This window comes from Mauremys reevesii, linkage group 16, assembly GCF_016161935.1.
Source record: "Mauremys reevesii isolate NIE-2019 linkage group 16, ASM1616193v1, whole genome shotgun sequence".
In the NCBI taxonomy this organism is placed as follows: Eukaryota; Metazoa; Chordata; order Testudines; family Geoemydidae; genus Mauremys; species Mauremys reevesii.
The window spans coordinates 13,174,126-13,188,922 of NC_052638.1; the positions used below are offsets into that span (position 1 = coordinate 13,174,126).

At 44.8% G+C, this 14,797-nt stretch overlaps 1 protein-coding gene across 17 annotated transcripts in view; it reads left to right on the plus strand.

Annotated features, from left to right (window-relative positions):
• LOC120384298 (dipeptidase 2-like) overlaps positions 1-14,797 on the plus strand; it is a 100,578-nt gene that overhangs the window by 53,664 nt on the left and 32,117 nt on the right. For 9 of the 17 annotated variants that reach the window (XM_039502779.1, XM_039502785.1, XM_039502780.1 and 6 more), the window contains 5 exons: positions 5,272-5,553; positions 11,383-11,509; positions 12,026-12,155; positions 12,367-12,508; positions 14,320-14,389. In XM_039502779.1, coding sequence (XP_039358713.1) covers positions 5,429-5,553; positions 11,383-11,509; positions 12,026-12,155; positions 12,367-12,508; positions 14,320-14,389 — 594 coding nt within the window. In that variant the 5' untranslated portion in view covers positions 5,272-5,428. Of the gene's footprint in view, positions 1-1,861; positions 2,085-5,001; positions 5,075-5,271; positions 5,554-11,382; positions 11,510-12,025; positions 12,156-12,366; positions 12,509-14,319; positions 14,390-14,797 lie in introns of those variants that run through there. The other 8 variants (XM_039502775.1, XM_039502773.1, XM_039502786.1 and 5 more) reach the window with 2 other exon arrangements.

A 14,797-nucleotide genomic window follows, 5' to 3' on the forward strand; every position in this document is an offset into this window, starting at 1 on the left:
AGTGACGTGAGCTAGGCTGTCGCACATCATCTCTGAAGTTAGCCCCTGGGAGAGGTACAGGAAGGAAGTGGTATGACACAAGGGGTGACCAGTCCAAATAATCCCTAGCAAAGCTAGTGTAATAGATGTGTGCATGTTACAACCAACAGCAGTGTTGGAGTTCCAGTAATGGAGCAGTGTTCAGTGATTAAATGCACAATAAAAACCTTAAGAGATCCTTAAGAGCCCTTAAAGGGACACTTAAGATAGAAAGGAAACTTGTTTAAGTTATCAATTACTCCTGAGCTGAAAACTAAAATAAATAAATTTGCTTTTTTTCACTGCTTTGTGTCCTTTCTGTGCTTCACTCAGCTTGAGAAATGGAATTATATAGGTCATTAGCTTCATTTTTAGTTCCTCTTGCATGGACATTCACACCAGGCTGAAAAACAAGCACTTTGAGTTTCTACCACTTCCTGAACTCCCTACATCAAGAACAAGAAAACCCCTCACAAAACCATTTCGCTTCGTATTAGGATTTGTAACCATTCCTCTAATCAGCACCATTTTCTTTTGATAAAATCTAGTTTTGAATCATCACTGACACTCAAGATCTCAACTGGAGAGAGGCATGGTCTAGTGGTCTGAGCCACAAATTGACTTTTGATCTCAGCCCTGGCACTGAGAAAGCTAATTATGTCCATACTTCAAATTGCCTGCTAATTTTGAGTGTCTCTTTTGTTTGGGAGTCCAACTGGATACCTAGTGCCTGACTTCTCATAACTGCTGTTGCTGTTGAAATCAATTGGAGTTGAGGTTTCTTAGCATACACTGAGCAATCAGAGGTCGCAACTTCTCTGCCTCAGTTTCCCTATTGACTTCACTGCTTACCTCCTCCAATTGCTTTTCTCTCTTTGAAGAATCCTTCATTAGCATTCAGTTCAGACTGGTGAAAGGAGATCCCCTGTGAAAGATCTCATGGGTGAGGAAAATGTTTCTCAGGAGCAAATTAAAAAAAACAACAACCATACAATACTAAATTTGCATGTAAATAGCCAGCTAGATAAACATTTCTTGTCTGACTGAAACCCTGTTTTTCACCTTTGCTGTTGACCAGTCTCTAGACACAGACGTTAAGAATTTAATTTTCAGTGTATATACATAACTCTTCACAAAACACACTTACAGATGTTGTATAATGATACTAGTGACCAGAGTGGAACCAGCTTTTCTCTGAAACATCCGATGATACTCTTCGGTGAATTACAATATATGCGCCGGATGCAGGAGTTTCCTGTAACCCTTCTGTGCCCTTTCTGAGCCTCTTCCAGTTGGTACTAAGAGGTTCTTGAGTCGCAGAGTAGAAAGGCCAGTTAAAATGGGAGAAACATGGGAAGATTTCTGTGGCTGTAGCTCAGATGGGGGAAAGATTGCTTCTTCTGTAAGTTGTGGCACCAACCCTGTGAAAATCCAGAGGATTTCCAGGGACTGGCTGGCCTGTGTTGGAGAATGGTTAGACAAACCTGGTACAGTAGTGGGAGTTCTTTGAGATTGGAATGAGGAGAAGGGAATGGTGAGGGCTTCTCCTGTGATTAAAGCGAGCAGAATTTGGTGCTCCCCAAAGGAACGGTGCTTGGGATTTAATCAATATAACGGTGGCACTATATTCAGGCTGTTAAACACAGACTGGCTGTTTTTTTTTTCGCTTTTGAAGCAGCCCAGGCTGTGCTTGGTTATTCTGGGAACGAACGTCACTAGACAGGGTCATGTAGCTGCTGGCCTGGACCAGGTGGTCATGGCAGGGTTACTCCTCTGGGAGGTGACGATTAAAGTGTTCTTCATCAGGCGTTATTTTTCCAATAAGCATGTTTTTCATTTGCAGATACTGTAGTATCGCTCCATCCACATGTTTGGCAGCTTTCCAAGTGCCTGCAAGCTTGTGTTTACTGTACAGTTTCACACACTTCTGGCATGGAAAAGGACCGTGCTAGTTCATCCAAAGAAAAAACATATTTGGAATCTGCCAAAGAAAAAGGAAATTACCAGTACAGCAGCTGGCATCTTTCCAAGCCCAAAGGGCCAGTGGTACCACTGTGAACCTAAAGGTAATATTCAGAATAGGTTCTGCACATAATCTTTATCTGCATGAATTTGATTTTGGAAGGCAAGTTTGGGAGCAGACTGCCAGCTGTTAGTCTGGAAGAGTGGGTATTGGACCACCAGCATATTGCTCAATGTTCTGTAGAAATCTAGCAAAAGAGAATAAGCGTGGAAAGAATAAAATGTAACTCTTCTTTTGCTTTCAGCAGAGAGCACATATTAAAGGGATAGTGTTGGGTTAAATTAGAGTTTTTAAAAGTTCTAACTGAGCTAACAGCACCTTACATTATTAAAAACAAACATATTTTTTAAATAACCCTCAGATTCTTATTTAATCATCTTGCATTCCTCTGAACTTGGACAATCCAAATAAGCTGGTCAACTTTTTTATTTCAGACTCCAGTCAATGTGATACATCAGCAAAATAGTGCAGTGTTTGGGTTAGAAATATCTCAAAATCTTATAACAACAAACTGTTGTCACTGGAATGTTTTGTAATTCAATGGATACAAATCTATTCACTTTTGTTCAATTTGGGTTTTGTAATCTAAAGTTCTATTAAAATGAAAACAATAACTTTAGTTAATTAATTTAAAATGATTTAAATTTATGTCTGGGACTGCAGCTGTCTCTGGAGCTCCAGTTTTGTGGTTTTTATAATTATTAATCTGTTTAATAAGGGGATCTTTTCTCCTGTTGCTCTGGGAGGTTCACATAAAGGGGAAACAGATTGTGCAGGAGAGAGTGATATAGACGAGAAAGGAAATTCCATCAAATGCACCAAGTAAATTTTTTTTCTTTAATTTTTCAATTATAGTAACTGAAATATTAAGACCAGGAGAGACCACTAACTAGTTTGAGCAGATGAAATTCAACATTGATAAGTGCAAAGTAATGCACATAGGAAAAATTATCCCAACTACTCATATGTAATGATGGGTTCTAAATTAGCTGTTGCGACTCTAGAAAGAGATCTTGGAATTATTGTGAATAGTCCTCTGAAAACTGCAGCAGCTGCAGTCAATGTGCAGCAGCAGTAAAAAAGGCTAACAGAATGTTAGGAACTATTAGGAAAGTGACAGAAAATAAGAAAGAAGATACCATAATGCCACTATATAAATCCATGAGGCACCCATACTTTGAATACTGTATCCAGTTCTGGTTGTCCTGTCTCAAAAATTATAGAGACGCTCCCCGACTTCTGTTCCGGAATGCCTTGCGTAAGTCAAATTTTACATAAGTTGGGAATGTATACCTGACAATTACATGCGCAAAAAAAAAAGCATATGGAACTTATGGAACTTTTTCCGTAAGTCCGGATTCGCATAAATTGGGTTTGCATAACTGCACATCTGTGGAATTGGAAAAGGTTCAGAGAAGGACAACAAAAATAGTCAAGGTTATGGAACAGCTTCCATATGAGGAAAGACTAAAAAGATTAGGGCTGTTCATCTTAGAAAAGAGACAATTAAGGGCGTATATGATAGAGATCTATAAAAGCATGTATGTGGGGAAATAGTGAACAGAGAAGTGTTTATTTACCCTTTTCCGCAATACAAAACCCAGCGGTTACCCAATGAAATTAATAGGCAGCAAATGTAATATAAAGAAAAGGAAGTATTTTTTCTTACAATCCATAATTCACTTGTGGAAGTCATTGCCAAGGGATATTGTGATGGCCAAGAGTATAACTTGGGTTAAAAACAAAAAGTACTACATAAGTTCCTGGAGGATAGGTCCATCAATGACTATGGGCCAAGATAGTCAGGAATGGAATGTCATGCTCAGGGTGACCCTAAACTTCTGACTGCCAGAAGCTGGGAGGGGAAAACAAGGTGGATCTCTCCAAAACTTCCTTTTTCTGTATGCTCCCTGTGAAGCTCTGGTATTGGTCACTATTGGAGATAGGGTTCTAGGCTAGATGGACCATTGGTCTGACCCAGTAAGACAGTACTTATGTTATGTTCACCTGCACAACACAGGCAACTTACAACCCACCCACTAATTCCTACATCCAGCCTAAATCTGTTGCCAACCCTTGTGATTTTATCATATACCTCCCAAGGTGTGTGTGTTGTTTTTTTTTAAAGCCACAGCTGCTGGAGTCATGAGATTCCATGAAAACATCTTACTTTATTAATGAGAGAGCTGTTTCTAGCTTTCATTGTTGTGGAGAAAAGCTTAAGAATACAAACAATGAAGGCTCACAAACCAGAAGGCAAATAAAAAGCCATTTTAAAAAAAATTCATACTCTTTTGGGGCTTGACTCATGATTTTTTGAATGCCTGTGATTGACAACACCAGCACTGTGATGTCCTACATGTGGTATTGTTGGAGCAGGGAACAGTGGTCAGGAATCTTTTGGGTTTTATTCATAGCTCTGCCATTGACTTCAATCCTGGAAAAATTCTTTCCTCCTTACAATGGCATCTTCACCCATTAACAGGTTTAATATTTATATCATACTGTCAGGTATAGTTAATGTTTGTAAAATGCTTTCTGATTCACACTTCAAAGATGCTTAGAAGTGCTTAAGTATCACTATTATCTGGATTTCTATACAAAAGGTAGGGAAGAATGCTCACATTATTTCTTAGCAGGATTCCATGCTCAACTCTCTTTAATAGAAATACATTTAAAAGAACAAATTGACCCTTTCAGATTGTGCTCTGGTTACTCAACTATGTCATAATGAAAGTATTGCATTCAGATTGCTTCACTCAGAAAATACACTCTATACAGTGGGTTTATTGCTTCAGTCATTGCAGTGGGTTTATTTTTTATACAATAAAGAGCTTGCTTTCAAATGAGACTTGGAATTTTGGTGGACAATTTCACTGAAAGTTTCAAAGGAAACTTTGTACATGCAAAACAGTTAATTTCCACTTTCAAATGGGAACTAGATACATACCTTTGGCTACACGCTTTGGACATGTAATTACTAGTTGGTAGGTGAAAATCCAGGTCCACCCATTTCCTCCAGCAGCAAAATGGGTAAATACTTCCTTTAATTTCAGCTGGTAGCAACAGTGTTTGGAAGGAAGGGGTAACTGCAAATATCTGCTGCTCAACTTTCGAGCAACAATCAAAAGTCTTAAGCTCTTACTTAGAAAAAGGGGACTGAATACCATGAACATCATCCACATCTAATCTCCTTTCTTACTCTCTTCGTTCCTTTTATTTGTCTTCAGAACTTCCTTCACCACCTGTGCCTTCCCAATGACAGAGACACAGCAGTTCTGCCAAAATCATTAAGTCTAGAACCTTCGCAGACTGGAAATTTACCTCTTCTTCATAACCAACATTCTGTGGTGGCAGCCTTCTTCTCTAGTTAACGTCTTTGTGGAAATGAAGAGAGATCCTATGACGCTGTTCCTGTGGCTGCTCATCTCTGATGTTTTGGCTTTCAGAACTGAGAAACCTGTTGGAGAAAGGGCTGTTGAGCTAATGAAGCAAGCCCCTCTAATTGACGGGTATGTAGAATGTCTTTTTTTTCAATACACCTTGGTAACATTCATTAACAGGGTTAATATTTCTAAAATGGTGGCCAAAACATAAGGTATCCTTAGGTATTCAATATACCCTATGTGCAGGCATGGAAGGTAGATGGATCAAGACCAAGTTATGCAGCTAGTAGACTAAGAAAGGGTTCTGTAGGGACTATGGGGAGATGCTAAGTTACATGTAATAATATATATATATTGTTTGTTTGGAGAAGAGTTACATCAAATAGCTTGAAAACCAGCCAAAAACCTTTAATTCACCCCTTCCCATATACCATAAAAAAACCTCTGTTTCCTTACATACACATACTTAAGACTAGCAAAGCATATTAAATGTAACTGTACTTTATAGTGAACATCCTAGATCACTTACAAGATGCAACAAGAAAACCAACCATTCACCACAAATTATTGAAAATCTGAAAAATATGGATCTAGCAAACTGAACACTTCAGTGGTAGGTTTTCAGGTTCAATCCTTGTAAACAAATATTCGTGTATTTTAAGCCCCCTCCTTATCCTCTGCCTGTTACAATGGGAGACTAAGCGCTAAAACCTGTAAACCCTGAGCACAGGGCCGGATTAACTCTCCTGTGGATCCGGGGCTATTAGATTTTGTGGGGCCCCTGGGGGTTTGGAGTGGGGGAATGGGATCAGGGCAGGGGCAGGGGATTAGGGTGCGGGAGGGGGTGCAGCTCCATCTTGGGGGGGTGGGCTCTGGGGTGGGTCCAGGGATGGGACAGGGGGTTGGGGTGCAGGAGGGGGTGTGGGTTGCAGGCTCTGCCTTGGAGACGCTTACCTCGGGCAGCTCCTGGTCAGTGGCACAGCAAGGCTAAGACAGGATCCCTGCCTGCCCTGGCTCTGCACTTTTCTGCTCCCTGAAGTGGCCAGCATGCCTGGCACCTAGGCAGAGGGGCCAGGCCGCTCTGCACAGTGCATGCTGCCCGTCCCCACAGGCGCTGCCCCCACAGCTCCCATTGGCTGCGATACCTGGCCAATGGAAGCTGCGGAGCCAGCGCTGGGGCCTGGGGCAGCACACAGAGATTCCCTGAACACCCCTCACCTAGGGGCTGCAGGGGCACAGTGGTGAGCTGGCGCTCATGGCTCCAGCCCAGGGTTGGGGCAAGCGCCGAGGCTCGGGGACTGGTGTCCGGCTGGCAGCGCAGAGACTTGCCATGGGCCGGATGAAAAGAAGAAGTGGGCAGCATCTGGCCTGTGGGCCTTTAGGGCCCCCCTTAGCACAAGGCTCTGGGCTGCAGCCCCTAAATCCCTGCATTAATCTGGCCCTGCCTGAGCAGCACAACCAATTCTGATTTCACCCTGGGCTCTAAAAGCAGAGGCCCATCCATTGTTGCACGTCAGTGGATCTTAGCAGGTTCTGAAGATCAGAGATGTAAACAGCACCTGTGGCACAGCATTTATGTCTCATTGCATTAGCTTATCACTCTGAAGACATTTTCAATTTGAATTCAAAGGCTATTTATAAACTCCTTTGGATCAAGTTGCATTAGTCTTCAGGGGGAATTTCAGCGTTTATCTACTTTTGTGTTACGCAATTCTACCATCTCCTTTCTATAGTTTTATGATACCCTTCTTCAGTTATAACTTTACTTCGTTATGTATATGTTTATAAAGCATGATATGAGAGCATGCCCAGGCAGCTCAGAGGAACATTGTTTGTGTTGAGTCTGACTTCATCCAGGAACAGAAAGGAAAGGGGTCACTCTAGCACTCAATTACTATTGTGCTGTGACTCAAATAAAATTAGAAAATCCAACTTGCCTGCCAATGGCATGGCTGCTATTTGCAGATCCAACATCTGAAGAGAAAGAGTGGAGATGGGAAGAGAGCTAGAAGAATAAGGTGTAAAGAGGGGCTTGTGCGAGAAACTTCAGCATCAAGGAGTGAAAGGGGAAAAACCTTCAGGACAGCAGAAAAAAAGATCTGTGAGGAATGAAATTTGTGACAGAAAGTGAGGCTCCAAACAAACCTCACTGCGAGGCAGTGCTTAAAGTGGGCTGAGGAAAGTGGGTGGGGTTTATTATAATTTGGGAGCAATAGCTTTGGTAAGACAGGGCTGGCCTTAGGGAAAATGGCACCCTGGGTGAACTTGCATTTTGGTGCCCTGGCCCCCATGGGCATGGTGCCCCCCATTGTCCCTGGTCCCCACCCTCCCTTCCCCCCAACACCTGCACCTCCCTCCTGCCCCCAATTCCTGCACTTTGCCCCCTTCACCCCAACCCTTGAACCTCTCTCCTGTGCCCCCTTCACCCCAAACCCAGAACCTTTTTCCTGTGCCCCCTTCACTCCTGCACTGTGCCCAGTGATGAGCTGCCAAAATCTTAACAACCGGTTTCCTATAAAAAGTTCTGATTTAAGGGGTGGAGGGGCTGGGGGCTCCTGCAGGGCCTGGTCAATTGCCCCACTTGCCCCCTCCCCTCCCCTCTGGCCAGCCCTGGAGCTTGCAGCAGCCCCCCCCCCCACACACCTTGCTGGGCCATTCAAAAAGTGGCAGCAGGACGACTCCAGATCTCAGCTGAGCTGCCCAGCTGGTGCCGGTGGCTGGCCATGCTGCAGCTGGGGGGAAGCGGGGGAAGGTCCGGGGGAGCCTCAGCCTCCCCAGCTGGGAATCCTGGGAGCAACAGGATGGTCCGGCCCCCGGACCGGAGTTCTTTGCCCACTCCCTGGCCCTTTAACAACCGGTTCTCCACGGAGGTCTAATTTTAGCAACCGGTTCTTGGGAACCTGTGGGAACCGGCTCCAGCTCACCACTGCCTGTGCCCCCTTCACCCCAACCCCTGTACCGCTCTCCTGCCCCCCTAACCCTTGCACCCCCTTCCTGCACCCACGTGGGGAAACTGACCCACCTGGATGCACAAAGCAGCTGGCACTGCTGCCGGCTCCCCCACTGGACTGCTGCTGCTCTGCCCCGTGAACCCCCTGGGCTGCGTAAGGGGAGGGCAGGAGAGCAGCAGCTGCTGATGCCTCAGCACAGCCCAGGTGGGGAAGTGACCTGAATACAGGGAGCCCTGGTGCTGTGTGTGTGTGTGTGAGTGTGAGAGAGAGACAGACACACACACACACAAACAGTGGGTGTTATGTTGGGAATGTGTGTGTGCCTGCGTGTAGGCGTGCGCTGTCTCTTTAAGAAAGCACTCGGGGCCAGGAGCCTGAAGGCTCCTGTTCAGACACAAGCAGCCCCCAGGAGCTCCAGACCCAGAGAGGCAGCAGCACACACACAGATTGGGTGAAGGGGACACCTCGACATCAATCCTCCCTCCCCCCCGACACCAGCAGACAGGAGGATGCTCCCGTTCCGGAGTGGCCCGGGGGGCTCCGGGGAGGAAGTGTATGTGGGGAGGACAGAAACAGCACATGTGAAGAGGGTCATCCAACTGCCCCCCAGCCCCTAGCGCTGCTGCTCGCCTGCCTGCTTGCCGCCTCCATTAGCCCAGCTGGCCCTCAGCAGGTCAGGTGGCAATCCAAACCCTGCGCATGGCGCCCTCTTTGGCAGGGGCCCGGATGGCCCACCCCAGACTTGATCCAGGAACTTAAAGGAAAAGGGGTCACTCTAGCACTCAAATACTATTGTGCTGTTGAGAAACCCTGGTCTGTCTGTGGGCAGGATCAAACTGGGGACCTCTGGAGCTTAGTGCATGAGCTGTTAGCTAAGGCTGTAGAGCAGATTCATTAATCTCTTTCTCTAAGGCCTGGTCTACACTGGGGGGAAGGGGGGGATCAACCCAAGATACGCAACTTCAGCAACAATGAGAATAGCGTAGCTGAAGTTGACGTATCTTAGATCGACTTACCTCACGTCCTCACGGCACGGGGTTGACTGCCGCCGCTCCCCTGTCGACTCCGCTTCCGCCTCTCGCCGCGGTGGAGTGCAGGAGTCGACGGCAGATAAATCAATCCCTGCTAGATCGATCACTACCTGCCAATTCGGTGGGTAGAGTAGACGTACCCTAAGTAATCTCGGCACCAGTAGATGGGACAGAACGCCACATCCAAGAGGTGTGTGGGTTACACTAACTCAAATAAAATTCTAAAATCCAACTTGCCTGCCAATAGCATGGCTGCTATTTGCAGATCCAACATCTGAAGAGAAAGAGTGGAGATGGGACGAGAGCTAGAAGAATAAGATGGAAAGAGGGGCTTGTGCAGTGGTGAGCTGCCAAAATCTTAGGAATCGGTTCCCTACCGGTTCTTCGGCGGCACTTTGGCGGTGAGTCCTTCACTTGCTCCGGGTCTTCAGTGGCACGTTGGCAGCGGGCCCTTCAGTGCTGCCGAAGACCCGGAGCGAGTGAAGGACCCCCTGCTGAAGTGTCACTGAATCACAGAATATCAGGGTTGGAAGGGACCTCAGGAGGTGATCTAGTCCAACCCCCTGCTCAAAGCAGGACCAATCCCCAAGTAAATCATCCCAGCCAGGGCTTTGTCAAGCCTGACCTTAAAAACCTCTAAGGAAGGAGATTCCACCACCTCCCTAGGTAACCCATTCCAGTGCTTCACCACCCTACTAGTGAAAAAGTTCTTCCTAATATCCAACCTAAACCTCCCCCACTGCAACTTGAGACCATTGCTCCTTGTTCTGTCATCAGGTACCACTGAGAACAGTCTAGATCCATCCTCTTTGGAATCCCCTTTCAGGGAGTTGAAAGCAGCTATCAATCCCCCCCCATTCTTCTCTTCTGCAGACTAAACAATCCCAGTTCCCTCAGCGTCTCCTCATAAGTCATGTGCTCCAGACCCCTAATCATTTTTGTTGTCCTTCGCTGGACTCTTTTCAAATTTTCCACATCCTTCTTGTAGTGTGGGGCCCCAAACTGGACACACCAATGTCGAATAGAAGGGAATGATCACATCCCTCGATCTGCTGGCAATGCCCCTACTTATACAGCCCAAAATGCCGTTAGCCTTCTTGGCAACAAGGGCACACTGTTGACTCATATCCAGCTTCTCGTCCACTGTAACCCCTAGGTCCTTTTCTGCAGAACTGCTTTCTAGCCATTCAGTCCCTAGTCTGTAACAGTGAATGGGATTCTTCCGTCCTAAGTGCAGGACTCTGCACTTGTCCTTGTTGAACCTCATCAGGTTTCTTTTGGCCCAATCCTCTAATTTGTCTAGGTCCCTCTGTATCCTATCCCTACCCTCCAGCGTATCTACCACTCCTCCCAGTTTAGTGTCATCTGCAAACTTGCTGAGAGTGCAGTCTACCCCATCCTCCAGATCATTAATGAAGATATTGAACAAAACCGGCCCCAGGACCAACCCTTGGGGGCACTCCACTTGATACCGACTGCCAACTAGACATGGAGCTGTTGATCACTACCCGTTGAGCCTGACGATCTAGCCTGCTTTCTATCCACCTTATAGTCCATTCATCCAGCCCATACTTCTTTAACTTGCTGGCAAGAATACTGTGGGAGACCGTATCAAAAGCTTTGCTAAAGTCAAGGAATAACACATCCACTGCTTTCCCCTCATCTACAGACCCAGTTAGCTCCAAACAAACCTCACTGCGAGGCAGTGCTTAAAGTGGTCTGAGAAAAGTGGGTGGGGTTTATAATAATTTGGGAGCAATAGCTTTGGTAAGATGGTGCTTAAAGTGTACCCCTCAGCCACTCAACCTGATTCAATTTTTTTTGTCATGTTTGCAACCTCTCCAATCTCTAGAGAACTGTTGCAAGGGTGTTGGCAGTTAACTTTCAAGGGGAACTAAAAGTAGATAGATAGATAGATATTAGGAAAGGACAAGCTTGTTTGTATCATTAATGCTATTTATTTTACTACTTAGGCACAATGACCTTCCATTACGACTGAGGATATTGTACCAAAACAGACTAAGTAAAATCAACTTAAAAATTCTCAACACCACATTCACAAACATTCAGAAACTTCAGTCTGGCCATGTCGGAGCTCAGGTATGTACTGTTGGTGCTATGACATGGATCTCTTAGAATATTTATACTGCTCGTTGTACAGATGGATCTGAGCAAAATCCAGACACACATCCAGATTTTGGATGTGCCGTAGTTTAGAAGAGGTGTTTCAGATCTGGGATTTTGATTCAGCCCATGATAGAAAAAAGGGAAAACTGCATGGCTACAGAAGCGTTCATATATTTGCATTTGCCAGACTTTAAAATGCCTTTGCAGAATCCAGCTCTACTTATCCAAAGTATTATGTATTATTTTTACAGCAACCGAATTAAAAAGTTGTCTTAGCCTCCTGTCCTTGGAAGACTGTGTGAGTGATTGGGGTTGCTAAGAGCCTATTATCGGAGAGTGTGCCCCTAGTCAGATTAGGTGTTCCTTTGGGATTTCCCAGTGATGAAAGCTCCCCAACAAATTGCCAAGGAGGAAGTGGTTTTATTTATGATTCTGCTGATAATGAAGTCCATGAACTTGTTGTTTGGCCTATCAATGTCTCTTTTTCAGTTTTGGTCAGTGTATGTTCTGTGCAGCGCTCAGAACAAGGATGCTGTGCGTCTGACCCTAGAGCAGATTGATGTTGTCAAGAGGATGTGTCAAATCTATCCAGAACTTGAACTTGTTAATACTTCTCAAGGTGATACTTTTTTATAATGAAAATGTTTCTTTAATGAGACTGCAGGCGGGAACATATGTGAGATGAAGTACTTGGCATATCACACATTGCATATTAAGAATGGTAGTATTGACATTTATGGTTGTGAAATGATTGTCTGCTGCTCAGTGCAGATAGCTCTAAGTCTTTGTCTTCAATTTACTGTGGCGTTTATCTTCCCTTTAAACTCCAGGTATTGCTGATAGTAAAAAGATAGCATGCTTGATTGGAATAGAAGGTGGCCATTCCATTGACAGCAGTCTCGCAACGCTAAGGATGTATTATGACCTGGGTGTTCGGTACATGTCTTTAACGCACACCTGCAATACTCCATGGTAACTGATGTGCACTTGTTTCTGTAACGCTTACTTTTCCAGTGCAAAGGGATGGCAGCTTTAAGATGGGCCAAAATTGGTTTGAACAATGTGGGAGACTGCTATCTGTGACTGATGGTGGAGGAGCTGAAGGGTGACTGATGTCCTTTGGATAGGTCCACTTGTTATGTGGTGGGTTGAAGAAGGAGAATCTGTCTGCCACTTGAGAGTTCAGTGACATCATGGGATCTATTTTAGTTTGTTGGCAAAATAAATACAGGGAAGCCATCATCTCCATTGCTTTGTGAGAAAACTAGAACAGGATGTAACTGACACATTTCTCTTCTGGAAGGAATGTTACTGAGACTGGTAAAAAGTTCCTTACAGGCAGGAAAGGCGGTAAGAAAGGGTTTTCTGGGCGATCCAGCTAACTTCATACATTCCTTATTGGAGTGGTGAGTGCCGTGTGTGAATTCAGCTCTTGATGGCACTGGAGACTCTCCTCTTCGGCCAGCCCCAATCACGTACCACATGTGTAGCTGTGAAGGCTTGTGTACTGCAGGTGGGTGGGCTGGGGCTCAGTTCACATACCTCCATATCACACACCTATTGCGTGTCCCACCTGCTGGCCAAGCACACCCCTCCTGTACATACCCAGTAAGAAGCAGATTGATCCATCTCCTGGAAGACTTTGCTGTCATGCCTCCCTCCACCACACTAGTGGTGATGAGCAATGCTTTTTTAACCCGCAGTTATACATCAGCCCTTAAGTCTGCCTAGAGCCCCCCTCATCCTGCAGCTTCTTCTAGGGTCAGCCTTAAGTCCTCTGTCCACAAATTGTCCAGCAAGGAAAATGTCATTGCCACACTCCTGTCATGGTGTGAGAGGTGTCCACACGTTTTCAGGCTTAGGATTCTTTACTGAGGGAGCTAATTGTGATGTAGACATCTGGCACTGGGAACTGCACTACGCCAGTTCTTTCCACAAACACCTACTGAGCAGTGACGTTCTATGCTGGGTTCAAACTGATGACCTAAATACCAAAGCCTGCAAATCATATTTCTAATTCCTGATTCACACAGACCCATATAGGGGCGACGAACAGCTAACAGTAGAAAATTGCCCTGCATAACACTGTTCCTTCCTACTGATCTAGTTCTGACAAATTGCCCTCCAGTTTCCTCTGTTTGGCTATTGATGCCAGCCTCAACATCCGGTATCCACTTCTTACAGAGCCATTGTCATATCTTTCTACACTGTCTCCATGGACATGGATTGTCCTTCTGGAATTGCTCCTGAATACCACCACTCTCTGATTAGTCCTAAAGACCCACCTGTGCTGTAACACCCACAAGAAATAAGTCAACAAAAGCATTCTTCATTATATCATTTCAAAAGTAACCTGTGCCCAGGCTGCACTCAGGCCTAAGAATCACCACATTATTGCACTGCTGTAATTCCTTTTCCTCCTCACCCAAACTGGCCCTGGTCAGACGGCGTGGGTGCAATTTTAAAAGTGAACTTAGTTTTGGTGAAAGATACCAGATTGATAGCCCTGAAGTCTGCTAGTGACCCCTAGAAGTGTTGCAGCATTAGACAGCACGCACTTCCTCAAAGTGCCTCACCCATGTGAACTAATTCTGACCTGTAGGACTAATGTCTAGGAGTGAGATAGAAGCATGACATTGCATGAATGAGAGCTATGTTTATCTTTAAACTCAGCTATATGACTTCAGGGTGAGGGTTTTTTACTGTGTTCGTGTGAAATTTGATTGTTTGGATCTAACTCACTAGAATAATGCAATGGTTTCTTACATGTTTTCTTTTTGAAGGGCAGAATCTTCATCAAAGCAAGTACATAACTTTTATCCTAATGTGAATGGTCTGAGTTCATTTGGCAAAGTAAGAATCTTTCCTCAATGGCAACCTATGCAAACTTTTCTCTCATTAACACCTTCAAAGATTCTGGTCCTTTGCTTTTCAAATAAATAAATAAATAAATAAATAAATAACTCGTGTCTTAAGAGATTTAATTACTATAAATTGTAGATGGCCTTGAGATGGGGGATTCAGAACTTAATAGTAGAGAGAGAGTAAAATATGTAAAGAGACTGTGACTATATAGTCCTATAAAAACAACGAGGAGTCCGGTAGCACCTTAAAAAGTAACAGATTTATTTGGGCATAAGCTTTTGTGGTTAAAAACCCCCACTTCTTCAGATGCATGGAGTGAAAATTACAGATATGGGCATAAATGCTATATCTGTAATTTTCACTCCATGCATCTGAAGAAGTGGGTTTTTTTACCCA